A 21,018-nucleotide genomic window follows, 5' to 3' on the forward strand; every position below is an offset into this window, starting at 1 on the left:
TTGGATTTTTTTTAGACTTGCACACTCCCACAAATATAAAAAATGTTGCAGGTGGTAAGTGTGGTGCCCCTGGAGGATGGAAGGTCACCAAAGTCTGCTTGGGGAGATGGAATTGGCCGCATTAGTGCGCGACCTGGTAGTGCTCGGCCTGCAAGTGCCCGTCCTAGTAGTGCTCGACCTGGTAGTGCTCGACCCAATAGTGCTCGTCCTGGTAGTGGTCGCAGTGCTAGAAGCATCACCCCAGTGAATCATCCACCATCTCCTGATCGACCTGACGGTTAATGAATTTAAGTCATTAATGGCACAAATGAGCCCACAATGAAATAAAAACAGATGAGAAGTACAGTACACACTGTACAGTATATTTCAGCTTAAGTACTCTAAAAAAAGGGAGGGGGGAGAGCTTCATAAAGATTGTAAAGAGGGAGCACAAATATACAGTACTCATCTTTTTTTTCTCTCTGTGGGATCATTTATGTCAGTGTTTGTTTTTCTGTTTGGATCATGGAATACTTTGTGTAAAAAGTTATAACAAAAAGTTAAAATACTGTGACTGGAACAATACACAATAACCTGCACATAGGAGAGAGGAGCTTACGATGACATTTATGTCCAACTTGGACCATTTACAAAGTCATACTAACAAAAAAAGAGAGGGAGTATATGTATAGTATAGGCCAGCAGTGGAGTCAGTCAAAGACTAAGAAAGAGGAGCACTGCAAGGGAGTTAGGGGCCCACAAAGGGTAGGAACAAGAACACACAGGGGGGGGGGGATAATAATAATGGATCAAACACCCAAAGAGAGAAAAAGAAAACCCAAAGGGGAAGAGGGAGAAGGGGAAGAAAGAATCAGGTTAAGTCATGGATGTTCTGAAGTTTGGAGCATTTTATAATGTAATGGGAAAGGAAGGCATCTACAGAGACAAAGCTAGGACTACGATTCATACAAGGAAAGTTGTGTATAAGGGAGGATTCAACCAGATTACAACTGTGAAAGTTAGAAGTAGGGTAGACAGTTTTAGCAGAAGACCAGTCAATAGGATGACTGTGATTTCTGCCATGACAGAAAAGAGAATTGTTGGTGTTTGCTCTATTTCTTGTTCCTCTTGTCCTCTTCAGTGCTTGGAGAAACTGGCCGTTCTTTTTGACAGACTCGGGGAGCACAAAAGTAGTGTTAGGCTTTCCGACACTAACAATGCTCTTTTCTGTCATGTCAAAGATCACAGTCATCCTATTGACTGCTCTTCTACTAAAACTGTCTACCCTACTTCTAACTTTCACAGTTGTAATCTGGTTGAATCCTCCCTTATACACAACTTTCCTTGTATGAATCTTAGTACTAACTTTGTCTCTGTAGATGCCTTCCTTTCCCATTACATTATAAAATGGTCCAAACTTCAGAACACTTGTGACTTAACCTGATTCTTTTTCTCCTTCTCCCTCTTCCCCTTTCCTCTTTCTCCTTTGGGTTTTCTTTCTTCTGCCTTTGGTATTTGGTCCATTATTATCATCATCATTTTTCCCCTCTGTGAGTTCTTGTTCCCACCCTTTGTGGGCCCCTAGCTCCCTTGCAGTGCTCCTCTTAGTCTTTGACTCCACTACCTCTCGTTTTTTCCTTTCCTACTACATACCTCTCTTGTCCCGTCCCTGTTTGCTGGCCTATATACTATATACTCTTTCCTTCTCTCCTTTTTGTTAGTGCGACTTTGTAAATGGTCCAAATTGGACAGAAATGTTATCATAAGCCCCTCTCTCCTATGTGTGGGCTATTTTTGTAATAAGGTACGATGGGGAAGGGCTGTCAAGCTCTTGTTACCCATCTGTCAGAATTTTTGAAGTCCCTAGTGTATGAAACATCTTTTCAATACAATCCCATAAATATTCATAGTTTTTTAGTAACATACTTGTCATATTGTTGCATATGCCAACATTATTGGAAGGAGACTTGCCCTTGGATCCTGACCCAGAAATCTACCCTCGGTTTTTCTCGAGTCAGTTTTTCCCTGGCATTGAGCCACAATCAGTATGGTCCATTACTCTCTTGTGAATCTTTGTTTGGAGATATGCAAGATTATTATAATCAAAAAGAAGTGCTAAGCCACAAGCTGCAAGATCTAAGAAATACCTATCTTAACCTTTTTTTTTTTTTTTTGTCATTAACATTATCCTGGCTGTGCTATTTAGTTTGCCGGTAATCTTCTGTAGCACTTAAGCATTTATAAAAGGCAAAATGTCTCGTCTGTTATTTTCATGGCTCAAAATAAATTCAAACTATGAGGTGTTTGTATTCTGTATCAACCACATACTTAATCACTGATAACAGAATTATTCACAACCTGTCTCAATACTGTGACTGATCCATAACTAACTTGTGATATGTTCCAGGTGGGGCAGAAGAACCACTGGATCCGGAGACTGGGCTTCGCTCCACAGACCCGGCTGTACCACTCATCAGAGCCATCAAGGAGGAATTGCGACGCTTTAAATCTTCCATTAGTACAGAGTCCTCCACAGCCTGATGCATGTGAAAGAGGGACTCTGATAAAACCCTGTGCAGGAGAAAAAGTGTCAGGCTCAACTCGGTTGCAAGGTAGTTTCCGCCCACACATTCCTCAATCATATCAATGTAGTCTACCAAAATACTGTATATATTTTTGCGCCAAATATGTAAAGTTAATGCAAAAAATTCAAGTGTTCTAGTACAGTAATATAAAAATTGTGATATCAGGAAATGTTACCAGCCAAAGAAATGAAGCTTCTCCAAGATAAGCTGTGAATCTTTAGTTTTCACTATTTAGTTTGATGCAACACTATCCTTTAAATATGAAGAGATTAACTTCTTTGTAAGTTAATTTTTTGGCTGATATTTATTGCCCTTAAAATGTGTAATAGTGATTTTGTCTCGTACCACTGATTTTTTCAAGTTAAAGATGCATCTTTCAGTACTTGCAGGTGCTGAAGGAACCAATGCTTCTCCCAAAACACTTAACCATGTAGAATAAACATCATAATGTGACAGGAACATTTCATAAATTGGAGGCATATCTTTCAAACATGTTTCAGTCTAAATACAAATCAAAATATTTAAAGATCCATTTCCAATTTATGGGTTAGTTGTGTTTAGAAAAACACGTAAGCAAACACTAGGACATATATATTAGAAAACGTTTTGGTCCTGAGACCTTGACCACTTCTAGCATAGAGGTTAAAAGACAGTACATGTATATATAGGCGGAGAGTGAGATATGAGTGACGCAAGGCGACCTGAAGAACGTCATTGGGATGAGGATGGGTAGACGATGAGATCATGCGACTCCTGTGTTGCTCATCGTCTACCCATCCTCATCCCAAAATGACATTCTTCAGGTCACCATGCATCACTCACCTCACTCTCCGTCTATATGTACTGTCTTGTAACCTATGTTAAGTGATGAAGGTCTCAGGACCAAAATGTTTTCTAATAAATATGTTCTAGTGTTTGCTTACGTGTTTTTCTAAACCAACTTGTCTGTATTTATTACCAGGGTTTATACCATGGGTAAGTTGTGAATTTTAGCCAAGTGTTTTTATGTATAACATTAAAAAGTCTGAATAGTATAAGTGACAGTTTTCAAGCAAACAGTTGATTTCTTTTCTGCTTCAGCTCAATAACTCTTTTTATTTAATTAAATAGGTAATTGGTTATTATTTGCAAAGAAATGTTACACAGTGCAGACACTTGTGAAGCTAGAATACATAATTGAAAATTTTTCAAAGATTATTTTGACTAATGATAAAGGTGCCACGTCTGCACCATTGAAATTTACAGAAAAAATACTAGCTGCAGTATTTGTGTTTATTTTCCAGTTGCCTCTCGAAGAAAGATATATAAATCTATATGAACCAAGTGCTTGAACTTGCCTTACTGTAGAGGAAGAGGCAGCTGTAAGTGTATTGTCCTCAGTGCTCTTCAGTGCATCACTGCCAAGTTATAGACATGAGGCTGGGAATGAACATATCGGGACCAAGCTAGAATGATGTTTGACAAAACGGTAGTTAGACTGTATCAGTAGAAATGAAACTATGGCATTTCAACTTCAGGAGTCAAAGTGCTGTTATAAACAGATAGTGAAGACTGTCAATTTTATTAAATAACCTTATATCTAATACAAAAATGAGAGACTTATTTTGTTTACATACAGCAGTGTTGATTTTGTTTTAAATATGTAATTTAAAATCTAGAAAAAATTACCTTTCATTACCTACATTAACATTTGGATATTCTTTACTAGTCTGCTACATTTAATAAATATATCATGAAATCTATTTAAATAGGCTATACATACTATTAATGTTAATTTGTAAACTTTACTTTTAAAGACTATTTAATATTAATATATGTACAAAATAATTATTGATGTATAATAAATTATTTTGTTAAAAGTTTTAGTAAGATTTTTGAGTTTGCTTTCATTTTTAATTACACCAGAATTTTGTGCCAAATATATTTCCTTTGTTCCTACCTTTAATAGATAGACTTCTGTCTTTTCTAGTAATAACAGAACCAAGAGAATATCAAGCAAAATAAAGAATTGGTTAATATAGCAAGGAACTGCTGGTTATATAACCACATTAATGAAATTCAATAATATTACAATGTATATGCAATACAGTGTGCAGTAATAAAAAAGTACAATACTGTAGTAATAATAATGGGTTTGAGCTGTATCTCAGTTGACAATATTGTAGATGCAATCATTGTACAAATTTATAACATGTTCAGCAGATGTAGGTGATTTTGTAGTCAAATCTTATTAAATAAAATTCAACAGAACTCAAAATACTACGTATTTACATTCACTTGCCTTAGGTATATTCTGTAATAATTATGAAGTCGGTCACTATTTCAACTCTTCGAATGATAGCATGAGTGTTAAGGCAAAGTTTACCTGTACATGTATATAATAAGCAATCAACCTGTGACAAATCGGTATTTATAAAAACAGTTCATTACTACTTGTTTAGCTAACAATATTGAGACCCAGTCCCTGGTCTCGTGTGCCTGTGTAATATTTTGAATACCAACCACTGCTTGGATATGGATACATAATAAAACTAGTAAGCCAATGTAGAAGACAGGTACCATAACATTTAGCATCTAAGTGCCACCTTTGAAGGAGATAGCAGTATACAAAGGTTAAGAACTACTGTTAGGTCAATTGGGACTGATGATCATTATGCTGCTGGTAGACCAGATTAACTTCAACATAAGTTACAACAGCCTAGTTGATGCCAGTCACCCAATGAATAGTTACTACTAAAAATTGATGAACTGTTCATTTATTTTTAATATGCTTCACCACATCAGAGACATTTATTTTATTTAATCACTGATTTTCTATACCTACGTATTATATTGACGAGGAAGTCCTAAACCAGCAGGGGGTCATCCAGTGCATTAGGAATGAGAATTAATCAGGTTTCATCCAAGGAAAGGGGGGGGGAGCTTCAATTCCGTGGATTAAGAACCTGTACTCCACTTTATTATAGTGTTTGTTTTAGCACCAAGGCACTTCTCCCTCTTTTCGTATCCTTTAAGGTAAATTCAGCTACGTAAACCCACCTTTATACACTTCCATATAGGTATCTTTTCATTAGAATTACTTTTAAATATGCATAATCCTTTCTCCCCAAGTAAGTTAGTTAGTTTATTCAGGTATACACAAATACAGTTACATAGAATTGTCATACATAGCAGCATATGTGTAGAGAACCTAGGATAACCCAAAAAAGTCAGACAGTGACTTATTTCCATGCATTTGCTCTCCATCTTCTGCTTGGAACATTAGCATAAGCTGCTGAATGCATTTGTAACATGTAGTAACAACTAGTGAAGTGTTATATTCATCTTGAAACAGCGTCCTTGCATAGGTCTTAATTATTATAATCATAAGGCACTAAATGCACATGGGTCACACAGTGCTGTCATAAGTCTTAAAAGTGGTAATACAAAGAGAAGGCCCCAAATAAAAACAGTAATAATAATGAGGCTTCAAAACAGTCTCCTAGTCTCCCATTTCAACCCAATAGCCACCCCAAAGTCCGACCCCTTCCAGTCCAGAAATTCTGATGATGCCCCTGGGTCTTGAGCCGTACGATGATCTGTTTAGTGGCTCCTTGAAGTTGTCTTTGGTGTTAAAGTGATGCAAAATATTTTTTATTTCTTTATACAGTACAAATGTAGTTTGCATGTAATAAGACATTACATTACCTGGAGTATACCTGGAGAGAGTTCCGGGGGTCAACACCCCCACAGCCCGGTCTGTGACCAGACCAGGTCATTGGTAGACATGAAAGAAAACCACTAATTATGCAATGCATTTCAGGAAAACTAACCATAAGGCTTAAATGTTACTTAAGATCTAGACATTATTAAGTAGGACTTATGTAATTAACTACAATCATAAGTACAATAAAAAAGGTACCTAATGAACAAATGGTTTTGTTAATGACGTTGTGGTTGAAGCTTGGTGATTCTGCCCCTACAGTAACTGGAGCCTTATAATTCTAGCCCTATACTTGGGGTGCAATGATTCTGCTCCTATGGTCAAGGCCTGGTGATTCTAACCTTTGGCTGAGGTGCAGTGATCCTGGCCCTATGGCTAGGGCTTAGTGATTTCTGCCCTATTGTTGTGGCATGCTGATTCTGCCTCTATGGTAAGGGCATGCTGATTCTGTCCTTATGTTTGGGTCATGCTGATTCTGTCCCTTTTGCTGGGGTGCAGATGATTGTTGCCTGAGAATCAATATGTCTTTGGAGTGCAGAAGACTGCATTTGATGGTGTCTCTTGTCTTGGTATACAGAAATGATATAGTGAATTACTGGCAACAATGAATTGTTTCTTACTTCCAGAATACAATAAGAGTGAGAGACTTCCCATCACTCCAACAAAACAACTATTCCAGTGGGACTACCTGACCCGAGCCTGAAGATAACGGTCAAAAGTGAAAATTATCCAAAGAGAATGTGAAAACGTAAAGCATTATTACAATCAAAACCAAGCGCTAAACCCACAAGTCATACAGCTCTCCACAAATTATTTGTGGCTGCATATTCATGCTGAATTTTATAACTAACTAGTGAATGTGCATTAGTGGTGTCTGTACACATGTCTCATCTGATCTATCTAGTGTATGTATACATTTATGGTGTATAATATAGTAATATTCTAGGAAGTGCATATATTTTGTGCTTTTTAAGACAAACAAGTCAATCTGCCTTAAGAAAAGATCTTTTCAAAAAATTATCCTATACAATGATATAAATTTTATTTAATGTACATGGTACAAAAAATGTCAAGTTTTGAGCTAAAGAAAAAATTTAAATCTTGCCCAACTTTGCTAAAATTCACCAATATAATTTAACTTAATACTACCAAGCCTCTCTTAGTTCAGCCTAAATTTAATCAACACCAGTCAAATATGGTATATTCAGACTGATTTTTTGCCGATTATTATAGTAAAAAAGAAGCGCTAAACCTATAAGGGCCATACAGTGCAGGATTTTTTGCTGAGTTATTGTAACACTGAATTTGTTTGCATTATAAGCTAGTATTGTATCTTGCACTTAAAATGCATGACAAATACATGTCACATCTGATATAATTAGTTAATTTGTACATATGTAATGTCAGATACTTTTAAAGGTGTTTTTGTACACTTTTAAAAATCTGAAAATTGGATTTTGAAATGAAGGAAGTAGATGGCAAGGTAGACTAGAAAAAAATAAACTGTTTATTACTTTGATTTAATAAAATGTTTACAGTACTTATCTGCATTTTTAATTCCTAAATAACATATTCATACTCCTGCCTGGTAATATCTTCAACAACTAACCATTCAGAATAACTGACCTTTTAAAAAGGGTGATGATAATCATGAAGGCCTCTTGATCTGAGTAACTGGAACCACCCTCCCCTTCCTCAGGTGAAGCCAGATTACCTCCCATTTCCCAGGCACTGTTTGACCCCTACAGGTTTAGTGCTTCCACATGAAATATATACTGACAGTTTTCCTGGGGGATTCTGAAGACAAGTTACAAAATCTGTTGAACGAATTTAGGAAGGTGTGTAAAGGGAAATTAAAAGTGAACATAGAAAAGAGCAAGATGATGAAGGTAACAGTAAAAGTCTATGTAATGACAATGAATATCAGACTGGAGGAAGTGGATATATTTAGATATTTGGGAGAGGACACATCAGCAGATAGGTCAATGAAAGACAAGGTGAGCCATAAAATAGATGAGAAAAAAAGGTGGGTGGTGTGTTAATATATTTATGGAAAGAAGTTTATCTATTGTGCAAAAAAAACTGGGAAATGTACTATACATAGATTATAGTGGTACCAACACTTATAGGAGTTTGTGGATTCACGGCTTGGTTTTGATTGTAATAATATGAGTATGAAGCATGGGTTTTAAATGCTACAGCAAGGAGGCTAAAGACATGATGTCATATTTAAGGAACACTGTGGGGTGTGAATATTATGCAGAGAATTCGGAGCACTAATTAAAAGGTAAGAATTCGGAGCACTAATTAAAAGGTAATATGGGGTCACCAATTGTATAATTCAGAGGGTCGAGGTGGTTTGGATATGTAGAGGGAGAGGAACAGGACGATAAAAGAGGATGTAGTATACATCTGGGGGTGAAAGGAGGGGTAGGGGTCATCCCCGTAATGGCTGGAGGAAGGACAGAGGTGGTTTTGATTTTAGGGTTTTAAGCATTCAGCAGCCTTGTGCGAGCGTGTTAGACAGGAGTGAATGGTGGCATTTTTAATGGATGTGTTTTTGGAGTGTGAGTAAGGTGATTAATGGAAATAGGTTGGCCAGACTTGAGTTCTGGAGGTAGAAAAGTAGGTGCCTGCACTCTGTAGAAGGGTGGGGATGTTGCACAGAGCAATCTAACTGTAATATCAGCACACTTCTGGCATAACAGCGATTGATTGAATGATGGTAAATGTATTTTCCTATTTGGGTAGCCATGAGGGGTTTGGGATATTGGCAGTTTGGAGGGATATGTTGTGTATCCTTATATGTATATGCTTCTAAACTGTTGTATTCTGAGCACCTCTGCAAAAACAGTGATTATGTGTGAGTGAGGTGAAAGTGTTGAATGATGATGAAAGTATTTTCTTTTTGGGGATTATATATATATATATATATATATATATATATATATATATATATATATATATATATATATATATATATATATATATATATATATATATATATATATATATATATATATATATTTTTTTTTTTTTTTCAACAAGTCGGTCGTCTCCCACTGAGGCAGGGTGACCCAAAAAAGAAAGAAAATCCCCAAAAAGAAAATACTTTCATCATCATTCAACACTTTCACCACACTCACACATTATCACTGCTTTTGCAGAGGTGCCCAGAATACAACAGTTTAGAACCATATACGTATAAAGATACACAACATATCCCTCCAAACTGCCAATATCCCAAACCACTCCTTTAAAGTGCAGGCATTGTACTTCCCATTTCCAGGACTCAAGTCCGACTATATGAAAATAACCGGTTTCCCTGAATCCCTTCACTAAATATTACCCTGCTCACACTCCAACAGATCGTCAGGTCCCAAGTATCATTCGTCTCCATTCACTCCTATCTAACACGCTCATGCACGCTTGCTGGAAGTCCAAGCCCCTTGCCCACAAAACCTCCTTTACCCCCTCTTTCCAACCCTTTCGAGGACGACCCCTACCCCTCTTTCCTTCCCCTATAGATTTATATGCTTTCCATGTCATTCTACTTTGATCCATTCTCTCTAAATGACCAAACCACCTCAACAACCCCTCTTCTGCCCTCTGACTAATGCTTTTATTAACTCCACACCTTCTCCTAATTTCCACACTCCGAATTTTCTGCATAATATTTACACCACACATTGCCCTTAGACAGGACATCTCCACTGCCTCCAACCGTCTCCTCGCTGCTGCATTTACCACCCAAGCTTCACATCCATATAAGAGTGTTGGTACTACTATACTTTCATACATTCCCTTCTTTGCCTCCATAGATAACGTTTTTTGACTCCATATATACCTCAATGCACCACTCACCTTTTTTCCCTCATCAATTCTATGATTAACCTCATCCTTCCTAAATCCATCCGCCGACACGTCAACTCCCAAGTATCTGAAAACATTCACTTCTTCCATACTCCTCCTCCCCAATTTGATATCCAATTTTTCTTTATCTAAATCATTTGATACCCTCATCACCTTACTCTTTTCTATGTTCACTTTCAACTTTCTACCTTTACACACATTCTCAAACTCATCCACTAACCTTTGCAATTTTTCTTTAGAATCTCCCATAAGCACAGTATCATCAGCAAAAAGTAATTGTCAATTCCCATTTTGAATTTGATTCCCCATAATTTAATCCCACCCCTCTCCCGAACACCCTAGCATTTACTTCTTTTACAACCCCATCTATAAATATATTAAACAACCATGGTGACATTACACATCCCTGTCTAAGACCTACTTTTACCGGGAAGTAGTCTCCCTCTCTTCTACACACCCTAACCTGAGCCTCACTATCCTCATAAAAACTCTTAACAGCATTTAGTAACTTACCACCTATTCCATATACTTGCAACATCTGCCACATTGCTCCTCTATCCACTCTATCATATGCCTTTTCTAAATCCATAAATGCAATAAAAACTTCCCTACCTTTATCTAAATACTGTTCACATATATGCTTCAATGTAAACACTTGATCTACACATCCCCTACCCACTCTGAAGCCTCCTTGCTCATCCGCAATTCTACATTCTGTCTTACCTCTAATTCTTTCAATTATAACCCTACCGTATACTTTTCCTGGTATACTCAGTAAACTTATTCCTCTATAATTTTTACAATCTCTTTTGTCCCCTTTCCCTTTATATAAAGGGACTATACATGCTCTCTGCCAATCCCTAGGTACCTTCCCCTCTTTCATACATTTATTAAACAAAAGTACCAACCACTCCAACACTATATCCCCCCCTGCTTTTAACATTTCTGTCATGATCCCATCAGTTCCAGCTGCTTTACCCCCTTTCATTCTATGTAATGCCTCACGTACCTCCACCACACTTACATTCTGCTCTTCTTCACTCCTAAAAGATGGTATACCTCCCTGGCCAGTGCATGAAATTACCGCCTCCCTTTCTTCCTCAACATTTAAAAGTTCCTCAAAATATTCTCGCCATCTACCTAATACCTCCCTCTCCCCATCTACTAACTCCCCTACTCTGTTTTTAACGGACAAATCCATACTTTCCCTAGGCTTTCTTAACTTGTTTAACTCACTCCAAAATTTTTTCTTATTTTCATTAAAATTTCTTGACAGTGCCTCTCCCACTCTTTCATCTGCTCTCCTTTTCCACTCTCTCACCACTCTCTTCACCTTTCTTTTACTCTCCATATACTCTGCTCTTCTTATAACACTTCTGCTTTGTAAAAACCTCTCGTAAGCTACCTTTTTCTCTTTTATCACACCCTTTACTTCATCATTCCATCAATCACTCCTCTTTCCTCCTGCCCCCACCCTCCTATAACCACAAACTTCTGCCCCACATTCTAATACTGCATTTTTAAAACTATTCCAACCCTCTTCAACCCCCCCCCCCCACTACTCATCTTTGCACTAGCCCACCTTTCTGCCAATAGTCGCTTATATCTCGCCCGAACTTCCTCCTCCCTTAGTTTATACACTTTCACCTCCCTCTTACTTGTTGTTGCCACCTTCCTCTTTTCCCATCTACCTCTTACTCTAACTGTAGCTACAACTAAATAATGATCTGATATATCAGTTGCCCCTCTATAAACATGTACATCCTGGAGCCTACCCATCAACCTTTTATCCACCAATATATAATCTAACAAACTACTTTCATTACGTGCTACATCATACCTTGTATATTTATTTATCCTCTTTTTCATAAAATATGTATTACTTATTACCAAATTTCTTTCTACACATAGCTCAATTAAAGGTTCCCCATTTACATTTACCCCTGGCACCCCAAATTTACCTACTACTCCCTCCATAACATTTTTACCCACTTCAGCATTGAAATCCCCAACCACCATTACTCTCACACTTGATTCAAAACTCCCCACGCATTCACTCAACATTTCCCAGAATCTCTCTCTCTCTCCTCTACACTTCTCTCTTCTCCAGGTGCATACACGCTTACTATAACCCACTTTTCACATCCAATCTTTATTTTACTCCACATAATCCTTGAATTTATGCATTTGTAGTCCCCCTTTTCCTGCCATAGCTTATCCTTCAACATTATTGCTACTCCTTCTTTAGCTCTAACTCTATTTGAAACCCCTGACCTAATCCCATTTATTCCTCTCCATTGAAACTCTCCCACCCCCTTCAGCTTTGTTTCACTTAAAGCCAGGATATCCAGTTTCTTCTCATTCATAACATCCACAATCATCTCTTTCTTATCATTTGCACAACATCCACGCACATTCAGACTTCCCACTTTGACAATTTTCTTCTTATTCTTTTTAGTAATCTTTACAGGAAAAGGGGTTACTAGCCCATTGTTCCCGGCATTTTAGTTGACTTTTACAACACGCATGGCTTACGGAGGAAAGATTCTTATTCCACTTCCCCATGGATATAAAAGGAAAAGTAATAAGATCAAGAACTATTAAGATAAAATCAAAGAAAACTCAGATGAGTGTGTATAAATAAACGTGTACATGTATGTGTAGTGTGACCTAAGTGTAAGTAGAAGTAGCAAGACGTACCTGTAATCTTGCATATTTATGAGACAGACAAAAGACACCAGCAATCCTACCATCATGTAAAACAATTACAGGCTTTCATTTTACACTCACTTGGCAGGACGGTAGTACCTCCCTGGGTGGTTGCTGTCTACCAACCTACTACCTACAAATATATATATATATATATATATATATATATATATATATATATATATATATATATATAATTTTTCAACACTCCAGCCGTCTCCCACCGTGGCAGGTATATTTTATTACATAATAAGGTACACAAGACTTAAAGATACATTGCTGGTGCAAAGGTGGCCTGGTGGCTAAAGCTCCCGCTTCACACGTCCCCTCAATTAAGGTTCCTTGATGTTGGTGAGGGGCTCTTGATTTAGGGAATTGGATCTGTGCTCCAGTTCCCCGAATTAAGCCTGAATGCCTTCCACATCCCCCCCCCCCAGGCGCTGTATAATCCTCCGGGTTTAGCGCTTCCCCCTTGATTATAATAATAATAATCCCGCTTCACACACGGAGGGCCCGGGTTCGATTCCCGGCGGGTGGAAACATTTCGACACGTTTCCTTACACCTGTTGTCCTGTTCATCTAGCAGCAAATAGGTACCTGGGTGTTAGTCGACTGGTGTGGGTCGCATCCTGGGGACAAGATTAAGGACCCCAATGGAAATAAGTTAAGACAGTCCTCGATGACGCACTGACTTTCTTGGGTTATCCTGGGTGGCTAACCCTCCGGGGTTAAAAATCCGAACGAAATCTTATCTTGATGGCATATACAGTACAAGAGGTTTGAGGGATACATTTCAAGTACATATTGCTACGTGTTTATCACTGATTATGTACAATGCGAAAATCTTATGCATCTCCTCAGAGCTGGAATACAGCTGGCATTACCCCTCTGAACCGCATCGGTGAGTCGCTGGAATAGTTACCCTGAAGAGTCTTTTGCCTAGCTCGTTAAGGAACTTTGATGCACTCTTTCCCTATGGGCCAAGGGTCTTTGAGCCTATGGGAACAAACTTAATGATGGGAAAGTTCACTGTATTTTCTACTTTTATATATATATTTAACACATCAGCCGTTTCCCACCGAGGCAGGGTGACCCGAAAAAGAAAAAAAAAAAAACATTTTCATCATCAGTTTTGCCAGTGGGGTGCCGATACTAGTTCAAAAACTGCAACATATCTCCGCCCCTTCTTCAGAGTGCAGGCAACTCTACTTCCCATCTCCATGACTTACCTGTGAGCTCTTCAATAGTTCTCACCATATCTAGCCGTGGCTCTTTTTCTATTTCTGTAGCCTTTCCTCTCCCCTCACCTATCCATCATCTATTCTCATCCCCCCCATCCCACCCCTTGTGGTTCCTCACCTGTGAGTTCTAGTTGTCACCATGAACGATAGTTCACAACTAATACATTAATACTCTTGTTTTTCTCCCATAACTCCATAGCTCTTAACATTATACCTTTAAAATACTGTTGCTATAATATAATTATTAGAAATTATTCATATTCCGTTTACAGGTAAACTTATTTCTATTGAAATGGAAAGTTAACAGGCGAGAGCGCTGCCAACCTAGTCACTGTTACATAGCACTCGGGAATTACCATCTTTCAGTAAAGCCTTGACCCTAGCCCATACACAGGGGAAATGGACTTATGAATATATATATCTACATCATGAAGATATACATCTACATCATGCCACTAGCACGATAAGAGATAACACAATAAGTGTTAGGGGCCCAAGAATGTTCAACTGCCTCCCAACATACGTAAGGGGGATTACCAACAGACCCGTGGCTGTCTTCAAAAAGTCATTGGACAGGTACCTAGTCAGTACCTGACCAGCCGGGCTGTGGTTTGTACGTTGGATTACGTGCGGCCAGCAGTAACAGCCTGGTTGATCAGGCCCTGATCCACCATAAGGCCTGGTCACAGACCGGGCTGCGGGGGCGTTGACCCCCGGAACTCTCTCCAGGTATACATATCTACATCATAGGGAAAACAAAGGAAAGAAAAGGGGGACAGGAATTTGGGTGACATAATATATTTGCAGCAAAGAACTACAGACCAATAGCACTAACATCCCGTATCATAAAAATCTTTGAAAGGGTCCTAAGAAGCAAGATCACCACCCATCTAGAAACCCATCAGTTACACAACCCAGGGCAACATGGGTTTAGAACAGGTCGCTCCTGTCTGTCTCAACTATTGGATCACTACGACAAGGTCCTAAATGCACTAGAAGACAAAAAGAATGCAGATGTAATATATACAGACTTTGCAAAAGCCTTCGACAAGTGTGACCATGGCGTAATAGCGCACAAAATGCGTGCTAAAGGAATAACAGGAAAAGTCGGTCGATGGATCTATAATTTCCTCACTAACAGAACACAGAGAGTAGTCGGCAACAGAGTAAAGTCCGAGGCAGCTACGGTGAAAAGCTCTGTTCCACAAGGCACAGTACTCGCTCCCATCTTGTTCCTCATCCTCATATCCGACATAGACAAGGATGTCAGCCACAGCACCGTGTCTTCCTTTGCAGATGACACCCGAATCTGCATGACAGTGTCTTCCATTGCAGACACTGCAAAGCTCCAGGCGGACATCAACCAAATCTTTCAGTGGGCTGCAGAAAACAATATGAAGTTCAACGATGAGAAATTTCAATTACTCAGATATGGTAAACATGAGGAAATTAAATCTTCATCAGAGTACAAAACAAATTCTGGCCACAAAATAGAGCGAAACACCAACGTCAAAGACCTGGGAGTGATCATGTCGGAGGATCTCACCTTCAAGGACCATAACATTGTATCAATCGCATCTGCTAGAAAAATGACAGGATGGATAATGAGAACCTTCAAAACTAGGGAGGCCAAGCCCATGATGACACTCTTCAGGTCACTTGTTCTATCTAGGCTGGAATATTGCTGCACACTAACAGCACCTTTCAAGGCAGTTGAAATTGCCGACCTAGAAAATGTACAGAGAACTTTCACGGCGCGCATAACGGAGATAAAACACCTCAATTACTGGGAGCGCTTGAGGTTCCTAAACCTGTATTCCCTGGAACGCAGGAGGGAGAGATACATGATTATATACACCTGGATAATCCTAGAGGGACTAGTACCGAACTTGCACACGAAAATCACTCACTACGAAAGCAAAAGACTTGGCAGACGATGCACCATCCCCCCAATGAAAAGCAGGGGTGTCACTAGCACGTTAAGAGACCATATAATAAGTGTCAGGGGCCCGAGACTGTTCAACTGCCTCCCAGCATACATAAGGGGGATTACCAACAGACCCCTGGCAGTCTTCAAGCTGGCACTGGACAAGCACCTAAAGTCAGTTCCTGATCAGCCCGGCTGTGGCTCGTACGTTGGTTTGCGTGCAGCCAGCAGCAACAGCCTGGTTGATCAGGCTCTGATCCACCAGGAGGCCTGGTCACAGACCGGGCCGCGGGGGCGTTGACCCCCGGAACTCTCTCCAGGTAAACTCCAGGTAAATGTCGGGGGAAATATTTGCTTACGAAGCAGCACCAGACAATGTCTGGTCACCTTCTCTGATACCAACTTCAAAATTTTGCAACATGTAATAAGAAAAGGTAAGCATTAGTGCTGATTTGAGAGTGACCTAGTGGCGACCAGTGAAGAGGCGGGGCCAGGAGCTAGGACTCGACCCCTGCAACCTCAACTAGGTGAGAACTAGGTGAGTACAGCAGTAGCAGCAGCCACCACCACTCCTGTTCAAGAAACAGCTGTATGCCATTAAACACGGGTTCAGCGCGCATACACATACACACAAACACACCATAATTCATCTCCAGCTGACACCTTATTTAAAATTTCCCGGGCGTGGGTCAGTGGGTTGTAGTAGACACATGATCCTCCGACCAGGATGTGCCCGTCAAGGATATGGCAGCGTCCCCCCTTAATACTTCTGAAGGGCTCTTGATCAAAGAAACTGGAGATGCCCTTTCCTTCCAGGTGCTGCATGGCCTTACAAGCTTGGAATTTCCCCATGAATATTATTGTATTTCGCCAGGATATTGGAACTCAGGGAGGAAGTGAGAGGCCATATTAAAATATCATTGCTCCACTATCACGGCAGACTTCATTTTTAATATAAACGATGAGATCCAGTACAAGTTGCGCAACTTGTACCACTTTTTATATGATTTTTAAATCTTTAAATGTCCATCTTCACCGCTGCCACAGATATTTAGTACCAGCCGGGCTGTGGCTCGTACGTTGGATTGCGTGCAGTCAGCAGTAACAGCCTGGTTGATCAGGCTCTGATCCACCAGGAGGCCTGGTCACAGACCGGGCCGCGGGGGCGTTGACCCCCGGAACTCTCTCCAGGTAAACCCCAGGTAAACTCTAGTTCTAGTACCAGAACAATGTCAATTTAAATATATTTCAATTCACTTCTCTATATACTATTTCCAAATCCGTTTGTTTTCATTCGGTGCCAATTTCCATTATATTTCCACTCTTATATGACTTCCTCGACCTCCTTCCAACCTTCCCAGGACGTTCCCTGCTCTTCCAGCCATCCTAGATATAAATATAACTGTTTTTATCTACCTATTCATTTATAAACGACCAAACCATCTCAATCTTTTCTTTCTGCCAACTTTTCATAAACACACCGTCGGCTAATTTATTAATCCTTATTGTATACCTGGAGAGGGTTTCGGGGGTCAACGCCCCGGCGGCTCGGTCTGTGACCAGGCCTCATGGTGGATCAGGGCCTGATCAACCAGGCTGTTGCTGTTGGCCCCACGCAACCCAACGTACGACCCACAACCCAGCTGGTCAAGTACTGACTTCAGGTGCCTGTCCAGTGGCTTCTTGAAGACAGCCAGGGGTGTATTGGTAATCCCCCTTATGTATGCTGGAAGACAGCTGAACAGTCTTCGGCCCCTGACACTTATTCTGTTCTCTTATCGTGCTAGTGGCACCCCTGCTTTTCATTGGGGGATGTTGCATCGTCTGCCGAGTCTTTTGCTTTCGTAGGGAGTGATTTTCGTGTGCAAGTTTGGTACTAATCCCTCTAGGAGTTTCCAAGTGTATACAATCATGTATCTCTCCCGCCTGCGTTCTAGGGAGTACAGGCGGAGGAACTTCAAGTGTTCCCAGTAATTTAGGTGTTTTATCGCAGTTGTGTGTGCCGTGAAGGTTCTCTGTACATTTTCTAGGTCAGCAATTTATCACCATTTGTCTAAATAATATACACACACATTGATATCAAAAAGCATTATTGCTGCCTCCAGCCTCCTCCTAGCTGTTACGTTTAAAGACCATGGCTCACACCCACGCTCTCCATACAGTGTCCATGGTTCCATCCCCGGCAAGGGTGGAAACACTGGACGTGTTTTCTTACACTTGTTGTCCAGTTCACTTAGCAAGCAAGTAGGTACCTGGGTGTTAGTCGACTGGTGTGGGTGGCATCCTGGGGCACAAGCTTGAAGGGCCCCAATGAAAATAAGATGCACTGGCTTTCTTGGGTCATCCTGGGTAGTTAACCCTCCGGGGTCAGCCACCCAGGGACATTTTAAAGAAAGACTCCAGAGAAGTCTCTCTTCAAAATCTCCCAAAAACACTGTGTCATCAGCAAAGATCAACTGTGACAACTCTCACTTCATGTCAGAGTCATTAACTTTTACCTTCACTTCTCCCTACTACTCTAAGCGCTCACTTCCTTTACAACCCCATCCGTAAACACATTAAATAACCATGGTTACAAACGCAGCATTCCTGTACAAAGTGTGATAATAAAGATTATTATTATTAGTTAGCATAATCATCTTGCTTCACTGTGCTTCCCTCTTGTTACTTCCATTTTTTCCCTTTTCGTTTTATTTTGAGGCCTTAATACACTAATATTTTCATCATATGCATATTTTTTTTTTCCTGCTTCTGGAGCTTTCCTGTTTATCAATGTTTATTTTATTACATTTTTTCCCCAAGCCCCGCCCCCCACACTCAGAGGGGCAGCTGATTGGTTGGCAGCAATTGAGTCATGCACCTGTTCCTGATGTCATAGTGACGTCATAAGCCCTCCAGCTGACATCATAGTCTCGGCCAACCAGGGCGCTACATCTGGTGAGGTTTTTTCCTATTGGTCGACGTTACGAGCCCTCCCGCTGACGTCATAGTCTCCTTGACCACCCAGGACGCCCTGTCTGGTATTTTTTTTTCTTACTGGTCTCGCGTAATCCACGTTTTATTTATGTTTTACAGCTGGAGTGGAGGAAGAGGGAGATAGAAAGAAAGAGATAGAAAATAGGAAAGAGGGACAGAGAAAAGATGTAAGACAGGACAGAGAGAGAGGAGAGATATGAGGAAATGAGAGGGAGAGAAAGCAGTGACGTCAATAAATAAAAAAAACAATAGAAAGAGATGGTCTGTGAGATGTGACCCTAGACAGAGTGGACAGGAAGAGAAAAACAGGCAGAGACAGGGAAAATGAGGCAGACGGAAGGAGAATAAGATAGCTAGCGAGAGAATAAGATAGATGTAGTGTAAGATAGGCAGAGGGAGAACAAGATAGCCACGAGGCAGCTGTAGCAAGGGGAAAACTAGACGCCTCGAGTCTCCAGTCTAGATTTTCGTGAAGATATGCAAATTAGGCGTCTGAACACCCCCCTATTCTCTCCCTCCCTCCTCTGTATCTTATTCCCCCCCCCCTCCTCCTTTTATATCTTATTCTTCTAGCCTCCTCTTTCTTCCATACCTTACTAGTCTTTCCCTTTCTTTTCCCTATCTTATTCCTAAATCAAACTCCCTCTTAAGTAATTCTATTTAGGCACAGAAACACAATTACATTTATCATACATAATGTTAATTACATATGGTCGATAACCCAAAAATAGTGACTTTTTTTTTTTTCATCCTCCTCTCTCCGTCCATATCTTACTCCTCCATCCTCATCCTTCTCTTTATTACTTAATCCACTACTCTCACTCTAGTTATATCTGATATCTCTGTCTCGTCTCTTCTCTTCCTCTAGTCTGGTCATTCTTTTCTCTTCCCCTCTCCACCCTTCTCTCTTCTTCCTCTCTATTCCCTTCAGATTCACCTATTCATTTAAATGAACAGTACGAAGGTTAGGGACAGGAACCATCATTCCTCTTATCCCACTTTTTTTTCCTCCCTCCCTCTTCGCCTCACTCCTTCCACTCTTGTCTCTCTCCCTCCTTCTACCACTCTTACCTCCCTCCTCCTCCTCCCTCACTCCTGCCTCTTCCCTCTCACTCCAGGATCTGCCTGAAGGACCTTTTTCCGTCTTGGAGGCGCTCAGCAGAGTAAACAGTAATAATTAAAATATTTTATTTTTATATGGAGGAGATGAAATAGTTTGGATAACTTCATACACGGCTTTACGAATGGGTACGATAGAGCCCACAAGTGAGCTAGCTCAGCTACGTAAAATGAAGAAACCGAGCCAGGAGCCAAGACTCGACCCATGCAACCACAAATAGGTAAGGACTGAGATATTACCATTACTTTTCAGTTACAATGATTAGCATTGTATTCACTGACAGGCACTGAGGCCAAGGGACGGAGAGCTCCAATGCCTCGGATCAAGGCACTCCCTGAAGGAGAGAACATGAATAGTTGCTCCCCCCACCTGAACACCCTCCAGGTATACGTAGATGGTCAGGAACTGTTTGTTTACATTTAAGGCTTTGAAAACAAAGGCATATGATAAGTGTATGGAAAAGGTGACTGCTTATCACAAGTCAAATTCTTTATTTCCAAAAATATGTATGCATAATTGCTATAATTTTATGGATAGCCCAAATCATGCACAGCATTTCGGTAAAGTTTTTATAATGAAATAGTCTCAAGTTAGTACATATGGGTCTTAGACAGGAATGTGTGATGTCACCGTCGTTTAATGTATTATCATCATCTCAGGTCATTGCTATGTTTACCTGGAGAGAGTTCCGGGGGTCAACGCCCCCGAGGCCGGTCTGTGACCAGGCCTCCTGGTGGATCAGAGCCTGATCAACCAGGCTGTTGCTGCTGGCTGCACGCAAACCAATGTACGAGCCACAGCCCGGCTGGTCAGGAACCGACTTTAGGTGCTTGTCCAGTGCCAGCTTGAAGACTGCCAGGGGTCTGTTGGTAATCCCCCTTATGTATGCTGGGAGGCAGTTGAAC

The 21,018-nt window shown here is 40.3% G+C and overlaps 1 protein-coding gene and 1 long non-coding RNA gene across 12 annotated transcripts in view; one reads left to right on the top strand and one right to left on the bottom strand.

Annotated features, from left to right (window-relative positions):
* The window catches only part of LOC128702254 (uncharacterized), a 64,142-nt gene extending 56,335 nt beyond the window's left edge, over positions 1 to 7,807 (top strand). For 6 of the 11 annotated variants that reach the window (XM_070102747.1, XM_070102740.1, XM_070102737.1 and 3 more), the window contains 2 exons: positions 52 to 277; positions 2,387 to 2,520. In XM_070102747.1, the coding sequence (XP_069958848.1) occupies positions 52 to 277; positions 2,387 to 2,520 (360 nt within the window). Of the gene's footprint in view, positions 1 to 51; positions 278 to 2,386; positions 3,982 to 6,893 lie in introns of those variants that run through there. The other 5 variants (XM_070102736.1, XM_070102738.1, XM_070102744.1 and 2 more) reach the window with 3 other exon arrangements.
* The window catches only part of LOC138855155 (uncharacterized), a 21,380-nt gene continuing 492 nt past the window's right edge, over positions 131 to 21,018 (bottom strand). Inside the window, exons 2-4 of the long non-coding RNA XR_011394326.1 lie at positions 3,902 to 4,009; positions 2,371 to 2,550; positions 131 to 271 (exon numbers count right to left, since the gene is read on the bottom strand). This is a non-coding gene — a long non-coding RNA (uncharacterized lncRNA). The remainder of the gene's footprint in view (positions 272 to 2,370; positions 2,551 to 3,901; positions 4,010 to 21,018) is intronic.

Source organism: Cherax quadricarinatus, chromosome 83 (assembly GCF_038502225.1).
Source record: "Cherax quadricarinatus isolate ZL_2023a chromosome 83, ASM3850222v1, whole genome shotgun sequence".
NCBI lineage: Eukaryota > Metazoa > Arthropoda > Malacostraca > Decapoda > Parastacidae > Cherax > Cherax quadricarinatus.